At 42.2% G+C, this 19093-nt stretch overlaps 3 protein-coding genes across 6 annotated transcripts in view; 2 read left to right on the top strand and 1 right to left on the bottom strand.

Annotated features, from left to right (window-relative positions):
• The first annotated feature begins 2491 nt into the window (after window positions 1-2491).
• Window positions 2492-5351, top strand: LOC116384304 (homeobox protein DBX1-B). Its single transcript, XM_031848821.1, has 4 exons — window positions 2492-2922; window positions 3029-3127; window positions 4686-4888; window positions 5017-5351. The coding sequence occupies exons 1-4, from the start codon at window positions 2556-2558 to the stop codon at window positions 5296-5298; spliced, it is 951 nt and encodes a 316-aa protein (XP_031704681.1). The 5' UTR covers window positions 2492-2555; the 3' UTR covers window positions 5299-5351.
• Window positions 5352-9145: 3794 nt separating this feature from the next.
• dut (deoxyuridine triphosphatase) lies at window positions 9146-11999 on the top strand. 3 transcript variants are annotated; one of them, XM_031848254.1, is made up of 7 exons: window positions 9146-9353; window positions 10015-10171; window positions 10294-10385; window positions 10541-10585; window positions 10713-10787; window positions 11217-11287; window positions 11877-11999. In XM_031848254.1, exons 1-7 carry the CDS (start codon window positions 9236-9238, stop codon window positions 11931-11933), a joined length of 615 nt encoding a protein of 204 aa, XP_031704114.1. In that variant the 5' UTR covers window positions 9146-9235; the 3' UTR covers window positions 11934-11999. The 3 variants fall into 3 exon arrangements, with proteins under 3 accessions (XP_031704114.1, XP_031704116.1, XP_031704115.1); XM_031848256.1 differs by having other exon boundaries at window positions 9264-9525; XM_031848255.1 differs by having other exon boundaries at window positions 9264-10171.
• The window catches only part of fbn1 (fibrillin 1), a 58553-nt gene continuing 51199 nt past the window's right edge, over window positions 11740-19093 (bottom strand). For both annotated transcript variants that reach the window (XM_031848253.1, XM_031848252.1), the window contains 7 exons: window positions 18863-18985; window positions 18070-18186; window positions 16576-16704; window positions 16365-16484; window positions 15451-15682; window positions 15189-15372; window positions 11740-13889 (listed from right to left, as the gene is read on the bottom strand). In XM_031848253.1, the coding sequence (XP_031704113.1) occupies window positions 13503-13889; window positions 15189-15372; window positions 15451-15682; window positions 16365-16484; window positions 16576-16704; window positions 18070-18186; window positions 18863-18985 (1292 nt within the window). In that variant the 3' untranslated portion in view covers window positions 11740-13502. The remainder of the gene's footprint in view (window positions 13890-15188; window positions 15373-15450; window positions 15683-16364; window positions 16485-16575; window positions 16705-18069; window positions 18187-18862; window positions 18986-19093) is intronic.

Below are 19093 nucleotides of genomic sequence, written 5' to 3'. Positions count from 1 at the left end.
TAGGTAATCCCTAAGGGGGAATTAGCCCACCATAAGTGAACAAAAATATAATTAGGTGGTGTCAATATGAATATTATACAACGCTGAAATATAATATATTGATACAGTTGTTATTAAATATGATCCGATACAATAGTGTACAAATGAACTCACAAATGCGTACCAATAGGCTAAATGTATAATGGACCTGGTGTTGCTATAAATACTACAAATTATCCCATAATGACAACTTTAACATGGGAAGTTGAATCCTATGATGGAGGCGATGGGACTTGAGTGGGCTCTAACAAGGGGGAGGGGGGTGTTGTTGGTGGTAATATTTCAGAGATGTGCTTTTAATGGCCTTAATTCAGCAGCAGCCAGCTGTTTTTACTCGGCCTGGTAAAGGAGCGGGGACGTGGCAAGCTTGCAAAGCTCGTAGAAATTAGTCTCGGTCAGCCAGAGCAGCCTATGCTTCCTGCTAACCATCTGCTTACGGCTCACAAAAGGAGGATTTCGGGCAGCAAAGTAAAGGAATATGGGCTCATAAAAAAAGCTTTGAAGGTTCTCGTTACTTAGCGGAGGTGTAGCTGTGCTGGCGGAGCGCTGCGTTAACGCCTGTTTGCGTCCTGCGCTCATAAAGCAGACGCACCTCTGATAAGCGTTGACTCTCTCTAAAGGATCATTTCACGGAGGCGTTCCCTTTTAATTATCGAATTGTGGCCAGTTTATATTAGATTGATGTCGAACCACTTATCGTTATTTCAGCTGATCCGATGCAAACTGAGCGACAGAAATATCACTCAGTAAAGCTGACTGTGCGCACAGACCGGCTGCCGTAAATTGTTCTTTATATTAAGAGAAAGTTTGCTCACACACTTTCAATTAAACATTGAGCCATTCTTCTTACGTTTTTTTTTAGTTGACTGATAATAAAAACACTTTCAGAATCATATTGTCAAATATAAAATATGATTTAAAAAGTATAATATATTATTATTAGTATTATTATTAGTATTATTGCTTTGTTCTTAATATCATGAATGGACAATAATAACTGCACACAGACTCGCTATCCATGGGATATTCCGGTGTTTTTTAGTTAAGTGGAAAAATATATTTGAGTGTTAAAGATCAAGCATGTCGACGTACTTTTGACAATTTGTGACAATAAAGGGCATACATGACAAAGTAAAACATAAATAGTAAATGTATAAAGTTTTTTATTTCTTGTATTTTAAATCTAAATCAAACTTTTCCAAATAGTTTTATTGTATTTCTTATTTTAATTTGGTTTCAAACTGGTAACAATTAGGCGTTTCTTTTTCCTCTTTGGCTCTGCGATGCATTTTCGCCTGATTGCTTTGCTTTAACGGGTTTTCAGGGGCAAAGCTGACAGAACACGACGATCAGGCTCCAAGTCGCTTTAATAAGAGTTTTATATGGGGTCTCAGTGTCCGCTCATATGAATGCGTTTTAAATCAAATCACAGATGCACTTTTATTCAGCCGGTTAAAATAGCAGAACAAAACCGTCTTTAGAAATAAAGCTTTTTTTTATTCCTCTGGGCTGTTTTTTTGAAGAGAAGAGAGGGCAGGAGAGAAAGGCCGAGGGGCGCCTCCTCCGCAGCTGAGGCTGACAGTTAGTTCATGGTTAACAGGATCATGAGCGCACTGCTCAGGCCGCACACTTCTCCTGTGCGCACTGAGCTGCGGCTCTGCGCACTGAATAGAGCCTTTGCAAAAAGAGTGATATTTAACACATCTGTTAAAGCGTTTTGATAGCAGAAATCCGTTTAAGACATTATTCCATGACGAGGGCCAGATTGAGTGTTGAGAATCCTATGAAACCCTAAAACCGATTTACATTTCATATGCTGCGCGGCGTAGCAACTAGTGTAGAAAATGTTCGCCCAGATTTAACATAATACACTCAGTTATTATTTTAATAGTATTATATTGTTTAATGCCTACTTTTATCATCTTATGCATATATATTTTTTATTTTTGCAGTGCTGAAAATAGAATAAAAGAATAATTTCACATTGTTAACGAGTAGGCTGTATATTTTTTTTATAATCTGCATAACAGAAAGACACCATGAATGGGAACGAATAAAGTATCTTTTATTTAAGTACTCATTAAAAGTCCCCATATAATGGCTGAATCTGTAAAGATTGCTCTTTAATTAGGCCGCTTGCCTCTGCCAAACAAAACAAATTGAAAGGAAAGTGGTCAACATGCAAAATTGATGACTGAGCCTCTTTTGTGGTGGGGACATTGTGTGTTGCTTGGTTATGAAGTCTAATGCAATCATAAATTGCGTCCTTCGGCCAATCAGCGGGCCGGGGGATGCGGCATGAAAGCGACCCATGTGGAGAACTTTGTTGAGCCCCATTGTTGAGGCTGTCAGCGCTGAGCGGAGGGCCGGGGAGGGGGGGCAGGCCACTATAAAATACCTCTCCCCTGAGTGGGGAAACCAGAGGAGTTATCAGCCATTCACACGACTGATTCTCTCCCAGCTGACACAAGGAGTATCTCAGATTTCACACACTGACTTTTTTCTCATCCGGGACCATGATGATCCCAAGCGTCCTCGCGCCTCCTGCCTTCTACCCGGGTCTGTACCGGCCCGCCGCCGCTCTGCCGTTCCACCACACCCACCCGTCCGGCTTCCATACCCACTCCAGCTTTCTAGTGGAGGACCTGCTGCGGATAAGCCGGCCTGCAGCCTTCATTAACCGGACTGTCCCGTCAGCGTGCGCCTCCCTGCCCACGGCCACCACCACCGTGTCCTTCAGCGGCGTGCCCGCGGAGCGCGCGGTGGCCACGACCACGGTGACGCGCGAATCGTGCTCGCCGAAAATGTCGGTGTCGAGCAGCAAGGACCCAACTTTTCTCAAGTTTGGAGTGAGCGCCATCCTCGCACCTTCACCAAAGATCGGTGAGTAGACGGACTCCGTGCTCCTACCATCAGTTTGAGTTGACGTGTTTCTTAGAAATTATTGTTTCTCATTCGGGAATGATTAACGTGTGATGTTCCTCCACAGCGTCCTCACACCCTTTCCACAGCCTGCACGCCAAGACCTTCCCCATCCCCTGCTTTGACGGAACCTTTCACCCCATATTCAGGACGCCTTATTTTCCAGGTAGGCGCAACTTTTACGCACTTCTCCATCTATCTTTAGCCTTTAGAATTCTGTCTGAACTAATTGCTTTTCAATGTAAAAAACTCTCGCACCCTGTCATATATTTTTTTAACCACCGAAAGAAGAAATCACTGTCTTATTAATGGGGAGCTCTGGCCCCTGCCCGGACGCACACACCCACCCCTAATTAACCAATTATCCCAAATCGTCACGCTCTAAATTTGAGGCGGGGTGGCGAGTTATAGTCCCCCCTGCTTCCCATTGGGGGGCGTTTTGGCATTTCTCTGGCCCCGCGTTTTCCCACAGAGCCCGGGGGGCCAGCGGGCCGCTGTGGCGGGCAACAAAGCCTTCAGCACCATGACCAATTTGGTCAGCTCCCACCGGGCGAACCACCCACACACCCCGGAGAGTGACTTTTACCAGGGGGGGGGGCAAAGGCGTGAACCAGTCATGCACTAATTTCCCTATTAGGCGCTATTGAGAGTTTTCAATATTCTCACAAGACCACATAGCGCGTCGTTGTTCCTGATTCTTCTGCGGCCACAGGGCAGCTACTGTCAGGAAGACGTCCAGTTAGCAGAACGCAGACAGGAAGAGTGTCTCGCGCGGAGGGAGTTGAAGTAAGGCGATTTAAAAAAAAAAAAAAGCCCTACTGCATCCAAAAATGTCATAGCTGGGGGACGTTTGTCCCTGCGTGCTGCTCGGCCCATAGGATAGGTTACCACTGACCTCCAATCCTCCCTCTCTCTGTGCCCTAAACGTTTATTCTCCAAGCGGGCCAATCAACGAGTTGAGATAAAGAATAATCTCTTAGAAAAGTCTATAAAGTCGCTAGTCTGTGCTTTCATTCAGACAAATAATAATGGAGATGGAGTCTTTTCATGGGCTCAGCTGAAAGCCTCAACAAAACAACTCCAGCGTGCTGAATAGCTTTTCGTGTTCATTTAATGAAATGATTTGAAGGCACGAAGAAAAAAAAAGCGCCATTCCCCTCCACTCTTCACTCCCCCCTCCGGGCATCAGTATTCTGGTATGCAGTTGTGTTTAGTTTGAAAGTGTAAATCTCCTTTTGTTGCGATAATATATGGCCTTCGCCGCCTGTCCAGAGTCTTTTCTGCGTTAGTTCATTACTACACAATTACCGTTCACGGTTTATTAACTCCTCTATCCGCACTCACAGGGTTCCTTAAAGGATATGCTACCTCTTTACCATACCAATGCGGTTGGAGACCGGCCAATGTGCTAATTAGTCACCTCGTGCCATTTCACTCAAAACGGAGACGTATTGCACAGTTCTAAAGGAAGAAAACTTCCAATAAAAAGTTGAAAAGTAGGCTACGGGCTTAAAGGGAAATCATTATATTCATATAGATTTCTGAGGGATTTTTAGTTTAGAGTTAGACAACAGAAGAATATTCAGTATCTCCTAGTTGGTCATTTGTGTCTGCAGGGTCGTTTTAAGGATCATTTCTTCTCCGCGAACAGTATTTTTTTCGGAGATGTGGCAAAAAAAGCAAAGCTAACAAGTTCCAATTTCTCCTCTTTGTTTGTATTGTAGCATCTTCATCCGTTGTCCCCATTCCCGGGACCTTTTCTTGGCCCCTGGCCGCCAGAGGAAAACCCCGGAGAGGGATGCTGAGGAGGGCCGTGTTCTCCGATGTGCAGCGCAAAGCTCTGGAGAAAATGTTCCAGAAACAGAAATACATCAGCAAGCCCGACAGGAAGAAGCTTGCCTCTAAGCTGGGCCTTAAAGACTCACAGGTAAAACTTCACAAGTGATTCAAATCTTCAATACGTCGTGCGTAATTTGCGCGTAACACCACTGTTGTGCATTCCGCTGCACTTAACGCAGAACTTTTTCACTCACCGTTTTGTCTCGCCGTCTACAGGTGAAAATCTGGTTCCAGAACCGGAGAATGAAGTGGAGGAACTCCAAGGAACGAGAGCTGCTGTCATCCGGTGGCTGCCGCGAGCAGACGCTGCCCACCAAAGCCAACCCGCACCCGGACCTCAGCGACGTGGGCAAGAAGTCTTCGGCTGAGGAGGAAGATGAGGAAGAAGAGTTTAGAAGAGAGAGAATCAGGGCGCACTCCAGCATCTCCTCTCCATCTCTTTCCAGTAAGCACTCGGACTTCTCAGAGTCAGACGAAGAAGAAATAACAGTATCTTAATTTATTTAAAAATAAGCAAATATAGAGAGAATATAACCCATGTTTTGTTTTCGTATGAGACTGTGACCAGATTTGTAAGAAGCTGCGACCCCATAAATGTCATTGTTAAAAAAAAAAAGTTTCTCTCAAGTTTGTTGCTAACTCAGCGCATGCGCACTGTACATGATCTGCTTCTGGGACACAATTTGCTGTTTTGCACAGCTTTGTTCAATTGTACAGTATTTTGTACAATTTTGTATGGAAATTTTATGCCAAGAATATTGAGTTACTTTTACCTTGAATAGAGTTGTTTATTGAAAAAATGTAGCTATTTGGTTAATAATTTATATGAATTTCTTTAATAAGTATGTTGTATTATGTGCTGTATATATGTTTATTTCACACTTTTTGTACAATACCAAATAAAATTGTAAACAATTCCAAGTCAAATGTGTGTTTGTTAGATTTTTTGTTGTTGACACAATTCACAAATAACCTGGTTGACATGACACCGGCTCTAAACGTCCACCTGCTTTTCCAGAAAGTAGGCTGGGAGGTTTAAAGAGAATACAAAGTACAATATTCTTTACATCACAGTCACAGAAATGATGTCAAACCGTTTTACATCACCATTCAACCCTGATTACCTTCCTATCTTTAACCTCAGATTGCTTATAACCCTATAAACAGAATAGAATATACTGTAGTTTTGTTCATCACAAATCACATAAAACAGGCTTTGCAGTGAAAGGATGGGAATGAGTTATTAAGTCAACACATTTTCACCCAATCAACCTGCAAAACGTTCTGATTTCGACCACCAAAACACATCAATATATTTTTCTTTCTTGCTAGTGGTCCAAATATTTACACCAACTTCACAGCATTGGGTTATACATGCATACACTTTAATTTGAATCCCAAAGTACTGCTTCTCGTTCATGTCTGCTCTTTGACAACCCGAGGTGCTCGAGGAGAGAGTCGACTCGAAAGCCCTGTTAAGTTTACAGCCATTTAGACAATTAAAAAAATCTGCAAATGTACATAGTCTGTTAGAAAATAAGGTATTGTTTGAATTCAGTCCAGCACCAAAAGACATTTGTGCAACAGTCTGTTTTGGCCAATGTGCATGGAGATCTAAAAGGATTATTAAGTAGTCAAAGTGAGAACTTGTCGAGGCTTATTTGTGAAGAGGAAAAAGGACATTATCTCAAACATGGTAAAAGTTAAAAGAATAAATCTAGCCGTGGTGAATGTTTATTCCCCATTTAGAAAGTTTGTGTTTTTTGGGAAAAGTAGGACTCTAAAGGGATTTTGTAAATTAGATTTAGTCCTGGCCTTGTCTTGCTTTGTAAAATACATTAAAGATGTGGATGTCTGTGCTTACGTATGTGTTTGACCAGTGAAATGTGTGCACTTAATGACTGTTTAAAATTGCATACTTGTATACTATAAATGCTAAGTATGATGTGAAAGTGAAAGTGAGTACGTTTGTTCACACTTCATATGTGGATTTTGTGAACGCAATAAATGCCCGGATGTAGATTATATAGCAACAATTTCTGAGTATGCGACGTGAGCTTTCTGTGCATACTCAACTGCCCCAGAATGCATTGCGTCAAGGTGCCTTGAGACCGGCTGTCAGTCGTGAGGTTTTGAGCCAGGCTACAACCTGGTAATGTGTCAATTTGTCTTTGTATATTTTCAGGCCACAGAGTGACTATTTAGACTAAAAGTATGTGGTCAGTATATCCAAAAAATGTCAATTTGGATATTTGCGATGACGTTTTCAGAGATGTGACAGAGAAAACAGTTCCTATCAGATACATCTGAATGTTTTTGCGTTAAATATCTGCATTCAAATCACTTCGTGGACAAACAGGACGAGAACTTGTGTGTTTATGCAAATCCATGATATAAACATGGTAACATGGAAGTTGACAAACACTGAAGCAACATTGTTTCACCACCAGAACAAAGTCTGTGGAAAAAATCTCCAAACCAAGGAGACAAGCTTGGACATATTAATCAAGAATTCTCACAACAATCCTTGTTGACAATTTGTTTTTGTTTCTTACGGGGTGCTGACACAATCTCCTTCATGGACTATTATTTCAAAATTGATATGAATATAAATATGGCTTTGAGATAGTTTTGGGTTGAATAAAATGAAACGGCGTACGAAGTTTGGGATGTGATGATCTCTCTGAGGAGTTTTTTGGAAGTGTGAGTGGGCTTGCTGTAGGAGTTAACATTCACTTTGCCTCTTTATCTTTTTAATCTTATCCTCCAGCAATCACACAGGCAACTTCAGCTGCAGAGAAGGAAGAAGAGCAGAAAGTTGCTGGCTGTTCACCCATCCAACCAGCAGCAGCAGCCTCATCAGTGTTCTCAGAGGCTGGCAGCTGAGGCCCACTGATGCTCCCGAGTGTCTGTATCGCCATCTGCAGACAGCTCACACACACTGCAGCTGGGCCGGAACAGGAGTATCTCAGCTTGATTAGATGAAGCTGTGGCTCAGTGGAGATTGGAGGACTCCTGGTTGGTTTTTTGGTGATGACGGTTATGACTCTTTAGGGCGCTCTAGGAAGAGATAATTAAACATAAATCCCAATGACAGTAGGCAACGCTGAAAGCTGCTTTAAATTAGTAAAAAAGTAACAGCTTCTGAGGAAAAAAGGCAGCAGTATACTGATATGAAATAAACACATTATGATTATTCTCTAAAACCAAACAAAGCAAGGATGAAGAATTGCAACTGTTCTATTATTTTATTCCAGGTGAAGATAAACTGCAGTCTCACAAAAAAAACAAACCACAAATTACATTTCGACATGAATACGTTGAATTTACTTTTTTTCTGAAATACGCTGCCAAGACTTTTATGTGACTAACAATGCTGGGACATTTTTTTAATCAAAATTTGTTATGAAATATTCGACTATGACTTGTATATGACATAGTATAGCATGACTTTCAATTGTTTTTTTTACGACAAGCTTTATATTACTTTTAATCACAGCAATCTTAGGCCACCATTTATCAATTAGGAATACAAAATCTTTGACAAAATTCATACAAACACTGTTTTAACCAAATAGATCTTGGAAATCTAATGCATAAGCCTGCTTCAGAGTAGCTTCTAATACATGTTTTTATTTTATTTATTTATTGGTTTATTTGATAAGAGACAGTGTACATTAATAAAAACATTGCTGTAAATTTGCCAGAGTTAGCCAAGAGGCTATTTTTCATCTGTAATCCCAAGGCAGATGTTACAAAGTAAACCTAGAAACCGAATATTATAATAATAAGATTATAATAAGATTACATTTACAAAGTTATGCAATATTGACCCTTTACAATGCGTGCACAAACAATGAAAGAAGTGAGAATATTAATATTAATAGTATCATCATGTTTACATTGTCAAGTATTAACAAGACATGCAACACAGAGGCTCTCAAATTAAACACATACAAAGCAAATAAAATGAGGGATAACTAAATAGAAATGGACCATAGAGAAGATTATGCTGCATTGTTAGACACTAAAAATATCCATGTCAGAGGCACAAAACATAAAAGCACGCAGAGTATGTGAAAAATATAAATCAGTCAGACACAGCTAAACAACAATAAAAGACATGCATGCAGGTAGATGAGGGTCGACCGTAATCGTTTCAGTTTTGTTTTTCCAAATGAATAAAAGCGAATCAATGGCTGCACATGTCTTTGGGTCAACATAAAGTGAGATAGCATGCTGTTCTTGATATCCCCTCCCCCCCCCCACCTTTTGCCGCAATGCACGGCTCTGACGAGTCGTCTGTTGCAGAGAGAGGAGGAGCTGTATGACAAGAGGAGGAGGAGGAGGAGGAGGAGGAGGTGCAGTCACAGTGCAATCAGCTGAGAGGATGCTAGCGCTTAGTTAGCTGTTAGCCTGGCGTCAGCTTATCAATATGACACGAACGCTGCTGAGGCTAAGGGATCTTCAGCTACAATGCTCTGCGATCTTTGACGTTGCTCCCCGTCTCTTAGGAAGGGTGTTTCATATTCAGACGCTTACTCTAAACAAAGGCAAGCAAGATATTAGGATGGATACCGTTACCACGAGCAACATGTCGAGCGCTTACTGACGTTAGCTTCGCTAGCCTGCCTAGCATGTTTTTAGCATGCTGCAATATTTATCCGTCGAGCACTTTCTTGTAGAGACCAGCAACACTACCTCTGCTTTATTCTGGTGCAATGCGTAAGTAAAGCGAGGCTTATTATTATACAAAGTATGCGCTTTGGTGACAGTATTTTTAATAGAGGTTACGGTTGTTTACGTTAGGAACTCTCGCGAGAACTTGGTTTCATGTGCAACGTGGTGACGAAAGGGTTGTTATTTCTTGCAGATTTATCTATCAAAAATGGGGTTTCTTCACAATACATTCTCTGACAGTTCTGTAGCAACGTTTATAAGAGCTTGGAGTTGCCATTACGACGTGTCACGGTGTATGATACAGTATATATTTAAAGTTACGTGTCTTCTGAGGAGGGGCCAATTTGGCGCAACTCTCAACGCGGGAGATTTCATTCAAATAGCAGGGACCGCCAAGAACACCGGAGCAGAAGCTTGTTAACCTTCCAGTAGGCTGTTGTAGTTCCACGTCTTGCTTAGTCTTTTGTCCGTATACGTTATTCAGTGTACTGTCGGTGTTAACTGTCAAACCTTTTGCCAACATGCCCTCCCTAGAAGTTACAGATGCATCTGCAATTTCTCCATCGAAGAGGGCAAGGACGGAGACAAAGCGTGAAGAAGACAGATCTGTCCTCAGGTTTGCAAAGCTTTCTGAGTATGCCACGACACCGACCAGAGGCTCAACTAAAGCAGCGGGATATGATCTCTACAGGTTGGTTACACGATGAGTTAATATGATGTTTAGCTTTACTGATATAGCTGCAACGGTTGTATCCTAGTGCTGTGTAAAAGCGTCTGTTAACCAGCCAACCTTAACTCTCTGGGTTGAAACAGTGCATATGATTACACCATTGGTCCTATGGATAAGGCCATGGTGAAGACAGACATCCAGATAGCAGTACCACATGGCTGCTATGGGAGAGTGGGTGAGTGTTTGACATACTGATGCAACTCTGCCAGTACATGTTTTTCCTGCTTTGTCTACTTGCTGCTTAGGTTTAGCTCACTGCATGTGAGTTCATGTCAGGATTATGTCACACTAGTTGATAGGATGTGTCTTTGTACATTGTGTCATTCTCAGCACCGAGGTCTGGACTGGCAGCAAAACACTTCATTGATGTTGGCGGTGAGTCTTTGCATGTTTGATCTACTTATGACTAGAATCCATGTGAGCAGGTGATGTTCTAACCCGGGACACGTCCAGTCATTTTAATTTTTTCCCCCCCGACTGCGTCTGTATGTTCTCTCCTCAGCTGGAGTTGTAGATGAAGACTACAGAGGAAATGTGGGAGTTGTGCTCTTCAACTTCAGCAAGGCCTCTTTTGATGGTGAGTGGCCTTCATGAAATACATCGTGATGACGTAAGGCTGGGGGGTGTCATTCACAGTAAACATAACATGTTGAGTTTAAATCTGACCCAGCTCCCCGTAGGTTAACAGATTTAACTGTTCAATAAATCTATGTATAGCAGAATGAATGAGGTCATTGCATCTCTGACACTAAATTATTCTCTACGTTTGGTAAAACACAAAACTGGCTAAAACTAATATTAAATTAAAAAATATTTTTTAACCTGGAATATTTGTTTGATTAGAAATGAATAAGAAACATTTTTGCTATTAACATTTGCTTATTGCATCCTGTACATAACTAAATATATGAAGCTCTTTATACATGTATTTTTTTTAAAGTCTTTGCTACAATTGACTAATTGTTGTCTTTTTGTTGTTGTTGCCTCCGTCTGTTTGTCTTTCCAGTGAAAAAGGGCGACAGAGTTGCTCAGCTGGTCTGCGAGAGGATCTGCTACCCAGATCTGGTGGAGCAAAAGGTAAACTGCAGGTTGAAAAAACAACACTAATGTATACGCACTAAGTTTCCAGTTTATTGGGTACACTTGTATTAAACTGCATTAGTTTTAACCAGCGGTCCTGCAGTAAATCCTCCCCTCCTGGAGGTTATAATGTTCAGTGTTTGTCAGCTGCATTAGAGAGGTGTTGATTCAACTTAATGATCATTTTGGAGGCTTTAGTTTGTGGTGTTGTGGAATTTCATTGTTACAATGACGGGTGTTTTCTATTTTTACCCAACCCAATTATAGCATGGAGGATAGGCAAAATAACACCTCGGAAATGCAATATAATTTAACCACAAACTTCATCCCGTGAAAGAATCATTTAGTTGAATCAACACCTCTCTGAAACAGCTTCAACATAAAGTGAACATTCAACACCTTCATGAAGGTAGAATTTATTGCAGGACTGTTGTATTGGACTGCCTAAAACTGGCAACTTGAGTGTGCTTTACCCATTTCAAATTGTTGTGGAAACATTGTCAGATTTTCCATTAGATGTTTGGCTTTATTTCATGTTTGTCATCGGATAGATTTTAATCTTAAATTCATGGCTGTGTTCTTTCAGACGCTTGATGAGACGGAGCGTGGTGCTGGAGGTTTTGGATCAACTGGACGCAACTGAAAGCTCCAAATATTATTGGTGATTAAAATATATTGATTGGGTGATAATAAAATGCTTTTCTTTGTACTTTGGAGAGTTTTGGTGTCTTTACTGGGACTGTCACAGTTTGAGTTCTGTCAGGTGAACTTCTTGTCTGACCCCAAAGTAAAAAAATAACAATCTTCCAAATCTCCACATGGGGGCAGTGCAGGACAAGAAATGCTTCTCGGGTAAATAACCTAACCATGTTAAGCTCAACTCCAGTGAGTTTTACAGCCTTTAGTTTAACTTTGTCACATTAATAATTCAATCTGGATGAAGGGGAAGGTACAGCGGTGAATACATATACACCAAACATGTTTTTATTGTGAATTTACAACTAAACCTTTACTGATGGGAACACAGACTGGTGTCAGGCTGGTCTGTGGCAATGCAACACTGATTGTATTTTGTGAGAGAATGTGTGGCCATGAAGACCTCAGTGCATAATCATGAAGGCCCAGGTTTGGCATCATCAATGTGTGTGTGTGTGTGTGTGTGTGTGTGTGTATGTATACACAGTTTACAAAGGAAGTAGTTGGTCATTATAAGCACCATTACAAACCCCTCTATTCCAGGGGCTTCCTCTAGTTTACAAATGCTTCATAGATTAAAAGTGGCATCGATTATTACAGTATAAACACAATTTACATGTAGTATAAAGGAGAGCGGACAGGCTATGCAGCTAGCTGTTACTGTTGCAAAGACATGAAATCTTCAGAATGACCAATGGGATTGTACTGTTGACTACTGAGTTTTGTAGAGTAGTACAGTGCATTCAGAAGTCTATGTGGTTGTGTTGCTAGCACCAGTAAATATGAATTATTCTAGTCGGTAGGAAAAATGGAAAAGCATAGTTTAAATATGCAGTTGGAGTCATTCAAGCTCAGACATGGCTACATCTCAATAGTCCATAGTGGGTTCCTTTCCTCTCCTAAACATTCTCATAATTTCATCTTCACTCCGTTAAATTAACATCTGGGGAAGGAAATGTGTTCACTTTCATGTATCCAGGTTTGTTCAGTTGTTTACCTGAGGGGAGGAAATGAATGTATTGCAGACTATTGGGACTCACCCTTTTCTTCCACCTAAGCCGAGTTCTAAAAAAAAAACTCAGCCTTTAGAGCTTTCTGCAGTCCTCATGCACTTCAAAGTGGCACCTGATTCCACATATCATCATACAACATGAAACCCGACGATTAAAAACCACTCACGTTCTCAATAGTGCTTCACACACAGCTGACGTTGTGTGTCGGGGCAATATGTTCTTCATTTGACTGAAATCTTTCATACTACCTCATTCAGCTGGCATGTTCCACATAAATTGTATCTATGATATGTAGAATCATCTTTGGCAATCAAACGACGCAGTCCCCCCACCCACCCCTTTCTTGTCTCTTTGGTGGCGAGCCCTTCTCCCTGTTGGAGCAAGTAGAAGTTGCCCCTAACCACTGATCCAGAGTCAGAGATGTTTGGCCTTTTTGGCGAATTGTGAGCCTGACACTGGATTAGCAGCTTTAGCAACGTCTGCCTGTCTCAGTCTTGTGATGGTTAATGGAGGATGATCTGCACCCTCATCTTCAGTATGTCTCCCAGCTGTCCTGTGAGGTAGTCTTTATCGTGTTGGTCCTCCAGCTCAGCCAGCTCCTTCTTCCTGTAGAGCGGCATGCTGCTGATCTGAAGGTAGTACGCCCCTGGGGGGAGGGCCTTCTTCTTGCTCAGATGCAGGTAGCTGACGCCCTCTCTCTGGTTGATCTTGAAGTAGCCATCTTCGTTTCCGTAGTCGATGCTGTAACGCACGTGGTCAGTGAGGGTCGATAAGGCCGGGGTGAACTCAAGGATGTGGTCGCGGTTGCTCAGGTCGCTGATGTTCAAGTGGAACTGCAGAGTGTCCTCGATGTCAACACTGGCCAGGCTGACCATCTCCTTCTCAGTCAGCTGCAGAAAGACAAACATGGCCCAACTTTTTAGTGGATACAAGACATTTGTCCTAGAGTACATAATGTTTTCTGTCATTAATCAAGCGAGGGAAAAGAACAAGTTGTAATAGTATGTATGCTTCCCCCAACCAGTCAAGTTGTAGTTTACATCCATATCCAAAATCGAATCACTTCATCGTTGTATCCTTTTACATCCTGTGTCCACAGATCGTTTTTTTTATGAGCACCAGTGTCAATTTGTAATTGTTCCCAACGAGGAGAGGGCATAAAAGCGCTGCACACAGTGTCTTTTCTCTGAGCGCTCCGCCTTTTTTGTGTTGAACGTCCTCGTCGCTTTATAGCTGTCGGATTGAGCGGTCACAAGCTCATCCACACAAAGTATGAAGCAGACATCCTTTGGTCGGTGCTCATGGTGAAAAACAATGACAAACAAATGGATAGTAGGCCAAATAGACAATACAAACCAAAGGAGCGATACTAGTCTATCATACAAAGGGGGTTAGAGTAGTGATATGTTGTTAAGATATTGTTGTCACAGAAACATAAAAAAAGAGCTTGGAGCGTTTTTTTGATGAAATGCTGGAATGAAGGCCTGCGAGCCTGTGGGTGCTTTTTTCTTCCAGAAAAAGACGCTATGTGGACACAGATTCTTACCCATTAGTGTGGAATTGTCATAATTAGCATATGAATTCTTGAGTTATGGTCAAAAATATGTTTTGTGAGGTTGCAGTGACCTTAGACCAGCGAATTTGAATCAGTTCATCCTTGGGTCAAAAATAAATTCTCTCAAGGGGTTCCTGGGATAATGGGACGTACGGACGGATGGACAGAAAACCTGAAAACATAATGCCTCCGGCCACGGCTATCGCCTGCGCAGAGAATAAAAGTACGTGCAAACTGGACTGTTGCCAGGATTTTAGCTGTAGTGAGTTCCGTCAATGAGTCCCTACTACCTGCAGAAACGTTTCACGAGAAACCAAACAGGAGGTTTCTATCATGTTTTAACTATTCAGATATTTCTTAAGGTAACTGTTGGTACATTTCATTTCCCAACATGAATGTCTAAATGCTGCAACAAGGCCAGGTAAATGCTGAATCGTTTACTGTATTTGTTTATCATTTAGTTGGCCCGAAAGTAGGAAAATCTATACATATTGCGAAATGACTGGAATCCGTTTTTAACCTGTTTATGTTGTTATTTGTTGAATATTAAGTCCCCTCAGGTGGGTAAGACCCGAAAGGTTCCCATGACTTTTGCATCCTCAGCGTTAGCGTTATTGCACACAGACAAGATTACCTGCATGTCTTCCAGAGGGTCCTCTTGTGTCGAGTTGGTGCTGCGACGTTTGCGTCCCTTCTTGGGATAGCCGTTGATCTTACATTCATAGCAGGCCTCAGGAGACAGAGAATTATCATCCACCTCCCCTCCCTGGCCAGCACTGGAGTCGCCACCAGTGAAGCCCAGACCTGTGACACAGTGCCTGAAACGAAGACAAAGCCATCAGTCGACTAGCAACCTCTACAGAGAGCTTCCACACACAGTTTATTCGCTCACGTACCCTTGTCCTGCACGGAAGTATCCAGTTGGACATCCACAGAGGTAGCCCCCGTCTGTGTTGGAGCAGCCAAACTTGCAGGGGTTGTGGCTGGTGGAGCACTCGTTGACATCTGAGCAGCCGCCGCCCGTCTGCTCGTAGTTGAAGCCGGTGGGGCAGAGGCAGCGGAAGCTCCCCAGGGTGTTGTGGCACGACGCTCCCCCGCAGATCTGGCTGTTCTGACACTCGTTCTCATCTGGGTCACAGGAAGTTGACGGGAAGTAAACAAACAAGAGGTCAGTCCAGTTAAAGGACACAAACAATACTGGGAAAGTCTGCCATGAATGTGGAGAGATTCAAACTAAAAATAGATGTTTAACTAACAAAAGCTCTTTATTTTGGGGCATTACACCAGGGCACACGCACGCTGTACAACACAATTACTTTGTCTATGCTTGAACTATTTCTGATTACTTTAGTACTTACAGAGTTTGGTGTTGCATCATCCTCCTTTTTTCATTTGTTTTTTGTCCCTACTTCATTGGGTCTCTTTATCCATTTAGAGTGAGATATTTCCATAACATCTCTTATCACCCTCATAAGTTGTGTTTTTTGTGTCTTTGTATTACTTAGTAGATATATATAATAACTTTTTGAGCATTTTGTTTTAACATAACATATCCTTTTCTCATGACCTTACCGCAGAAAGGGAAGGGTCAAACTTCCAGAGGAAAGGAAAAACATATTTGACATATTTATATTTTAAGAGTGGCAGGAAAGAGGTGAAGGATGGATAACTTGTTTTAAAAAGGCTCCAGGCCAGACTCTAATCCCGAACATCAAGGCTGCATGGTACATACTTTGGCAACCAAGTCATCAGGTTGCCCCAAAAGGAAAGAATTTTTACATTTGCTGATAAAAACAACAGCATTACTCACCCACACACTGGTTCCACTGGTAGTGCTGTAGGTAGCCCTGTGGACAGCTGCACCTGTATCCACCCACCAGGTTCTGGCAGCCATGCTGACACCTGTGGCTACCGTCGCACTCATCCATATCTGTCAGGGACAAACACACAAACTACAGTAAGAGCCTGGTTTTCTGTAATGAATCAGCTGATACTCAGGTTGGTATCAATCGTTGTCAGACCTTCACAGGCTTGTCCATTGGGATCTAATGAGAATCCCCGCTGGCAGTCGCAATTGAAGCTCCCTGGAGTGTTCTGGCAGGCACCGTTGGAGCCGCACAGATTAGGGTCCGATGCACATTCATTGTTGTCTACACAGAGAGGAGGGAAGGTTCAGACAAGGGTAAAGTGGGACATTTGATATAACGGCTGACTAAAACCCTGATTTGGATGTGCAGAGACATTTTCTAATTCACAGGGGTCGACATTGGTTCCAAGATAATAGGACAGGTCCACTATAGGCCGGTGGCACAAATGATCTCACAGTCTGCAGGGCTTTAGGAATACAATCTCTCACCTACTGATTTGACTTCAGACCAGAGGATATAATCACATATGAGTGTGAAAGTTCATTCTTGACTTTGGGAATAATAGATTGACAAAACAATCGAAACACAACGCCCACTTACAAACTTTTCCCGGGAAAACAAAAGTTGTTGTTCAGCTGTTGTGTCGGCAAATCTGAACCCAATTAGGCAGTTTAAACTGTTTAGCAACTCAAATGAAAGAGGAGAAGGTTGCAATGTCATCGGTTTTATGTGTGATCCTTTTGACAGTCGTCTCATGTGTTCCCAGATTTAGATATTTGTTTGCTGATGTGTGTGGGCCATAGTGCTCAAAAGCATAGATGGAAGGTCTGATTTCTCCAAGCATTACCTGGAAATCCAAATAAAGATTTCAAACAAGTATTGCTTGAAAGGAAGCAGTACTATTATACTGGAAAAGGACACATATTTCCTTACAGCAGCAGCTTCAAGGAACAGATGTATTGGAAGGAACAAGAGGGTCTTACATTCAGTATTTACAACATGTCTTGGAAAGTATTCAGATCAATAGAAGTGTCTTTGGCCAATGGGCACCTGCCCCGAAGGAGTTTGGAGTTTAGTGTCCTACACTAAAGCACATCAGCAGTAGTTAATGAGGTATGATTTGAACAAGTGTTTTAATGTTCCACCCATGTTTCTCCAACCTCCTTACTCCTAAATCAAAAACACGTCCACACCTACTGTGTGTCATTTGCCTGGTGTTATTCCTATAGTCAAAACTGAGGGTTCCCTGTCCCTAATTTGATGTGAGGTCATGGGAGCTGTTTTATGGTCTGGAAAAAAAAAGAAAAAAGATTGTGGTTGTCATGGCGATCCACTGCAAAGTTCCATAACAAAGCATTGCTAAGCTGCCATGACTCCAAACCAGTCCAGCCTAATAAGATCAGTGTGATATCAGCTGGAGTCCATCAACTCTGAATAAGAGTTAGTAAAGGTTAAGATGGTTCACGGGTCTTCATGAGCTTGGCAGGAAGATATTATATGAAATGATTCATATAGTGTTAGTTGCATTAGTTTAAATGTTCAAAAACAATGCTTTCGGGAATAAACAGAAAAGTGCATAAAGAGCATTTTTAATTGCAAAATATTTGGATGTGCAGTAATATCTCTATTTTGCGTTTGTTCATTTACCAATGCAGGCAGTATGATGCTGGGTGAAGCCAGGAGGACATTTGCAGGTGAACCCGCCGATGGTGTTTACACATAAGAACTGACAGTTATGCTGTTTGGTCGAACACTCATCCAGATCTGAAAAAGAGGAGTTGCACAACATTAAACCACCGATAAATTCTACAGAAAAGTAAAAACTGCTGAGTAGTTCATCTAAGATACTGTTTCAGATCACTACTACTGTTTGGGCGCTGCTCTTTTTCTGTGAGTCAAATTCCAGTCCTTCTACAGTCAGTGACCTACAAATGAACCAGACAACGGAAACACGGAGGGGGTCCGTAGAGGGGGAAACTAAAGCTATGGTAAATAAAGATGAAAGAGGACCTGAAAAACTGAGCACCACGAGCACACCTCTTTAGACTCACAAACAAGTCCAATAAACAGAGACACTGCACTTTGTCACAGGCCCTGGATGCAGGGTACACGTTCATGAACAAAAACGTGTATATGAACAAACCAGTCCAAGTGGAGCGTCTTTGGACGGTGAGCAGATCCCTGGCAGGGGGCCTGCCCCACTCAGCACTACAGTGGCTCTAACCTGGAAAGTAAGTCAAGCATAACTTAAACTTTATTGTCCTAAAGGGGAAATTTGTCTCACAGCCAAGTACCTGCTTCTGGTCGCTACAAGACCAGTGCCCTTTTTCCAAGCACACGCCACTAAACTCTACTGGTCTGAGTAGCACTGGGCTTAATGTGGGCTACTCTCCACTATGTAGAGGTTCTCTTTTGGTGTGTGTGCGTGAGTGTGTGTCACCTCTGCAGCTCTTTCCATCTTCCTGTAGGATGTATCCGCGGGGGCAGGAACAGAGGTAGCCTCCCTCTGTATTCTTACAGATAAAGTTACAAGGCTTTGGTGCCTGTATGCACTCATCCACATCTAGACAGAGAGGGAGAGGGTGAGGGTGATGGTGAGACAGTGAGGGAGAGAGAGTTTGATCCTATAGCCAGACAGACTTGGGCTGCATTTTTCTGAGGAGTGTGTGGG

Source organism: Anarrhichthys ocellatus, unplaced genomic scaffold (assembly GCF_004355925.1).
Source record: "Anarrhichthys ocellatus isolate YVR2014 unplaced genomic scaffold, GSC_Weel_1.0 scaffold8, whole genome shotgun sequence".
Lineage (NCBI taxonomy): Eukaryota > Metazoa > Chordata > Actinopteri > Perciformes > Anarhichadidae > Anarrhichthys > Anarrhichthys ocellatus.
This window is presented reverse-complemented; position numbering and strand designations above follow the sequence as displayed.

Excerpts from the sequence above, each read along its gene's own strand:
- dut (XM_031848254.1), top strand. The coding sequence starts at position 9,236 with ATGACACGAACGCTGCTGAGGCTAAGGGATCTTCAGCTACAATGCTCT. Across the intron at positions 10,172-10,293 it reads GCGGGATATGATCTCTACAG|TGCATATGATTACACCATTG; the intron begins GTTGGTTACACG and ends GGGTTGAAACAG. Across the intron at positions 10,386-10,540 it reads TGGCTGCTATGGGAGAGTGG|CACCGAGGTCTGGACTGGCA; the intron begins GTGAGTGTTTGA and ends TGTCATTCTCAG.
- LOC116384304 (XM_031848821.1), top strand. The coding sequence starts at position 2,556 with ATGATGATCCCAAGCGTCCTCGCGCCTCCTGCCTTCTACCCGGGTCTG. Across the intron at positions 3,128-4,685 it reads CAGGACGCCTTATTTTCCAG|CATCTTCATCCGTTGTCCCC; the intron begins GTAGGCGCAACT and ends TTTGTATTGTAG. Across the intron at positions 4,889-5,016 it reads TGGGCCTTAAAGACTCACAG|GTGAAAATCTGGTTCCAGAA; the intron begins GTAAAACTTCAC and ends CGCCGTCTACAG.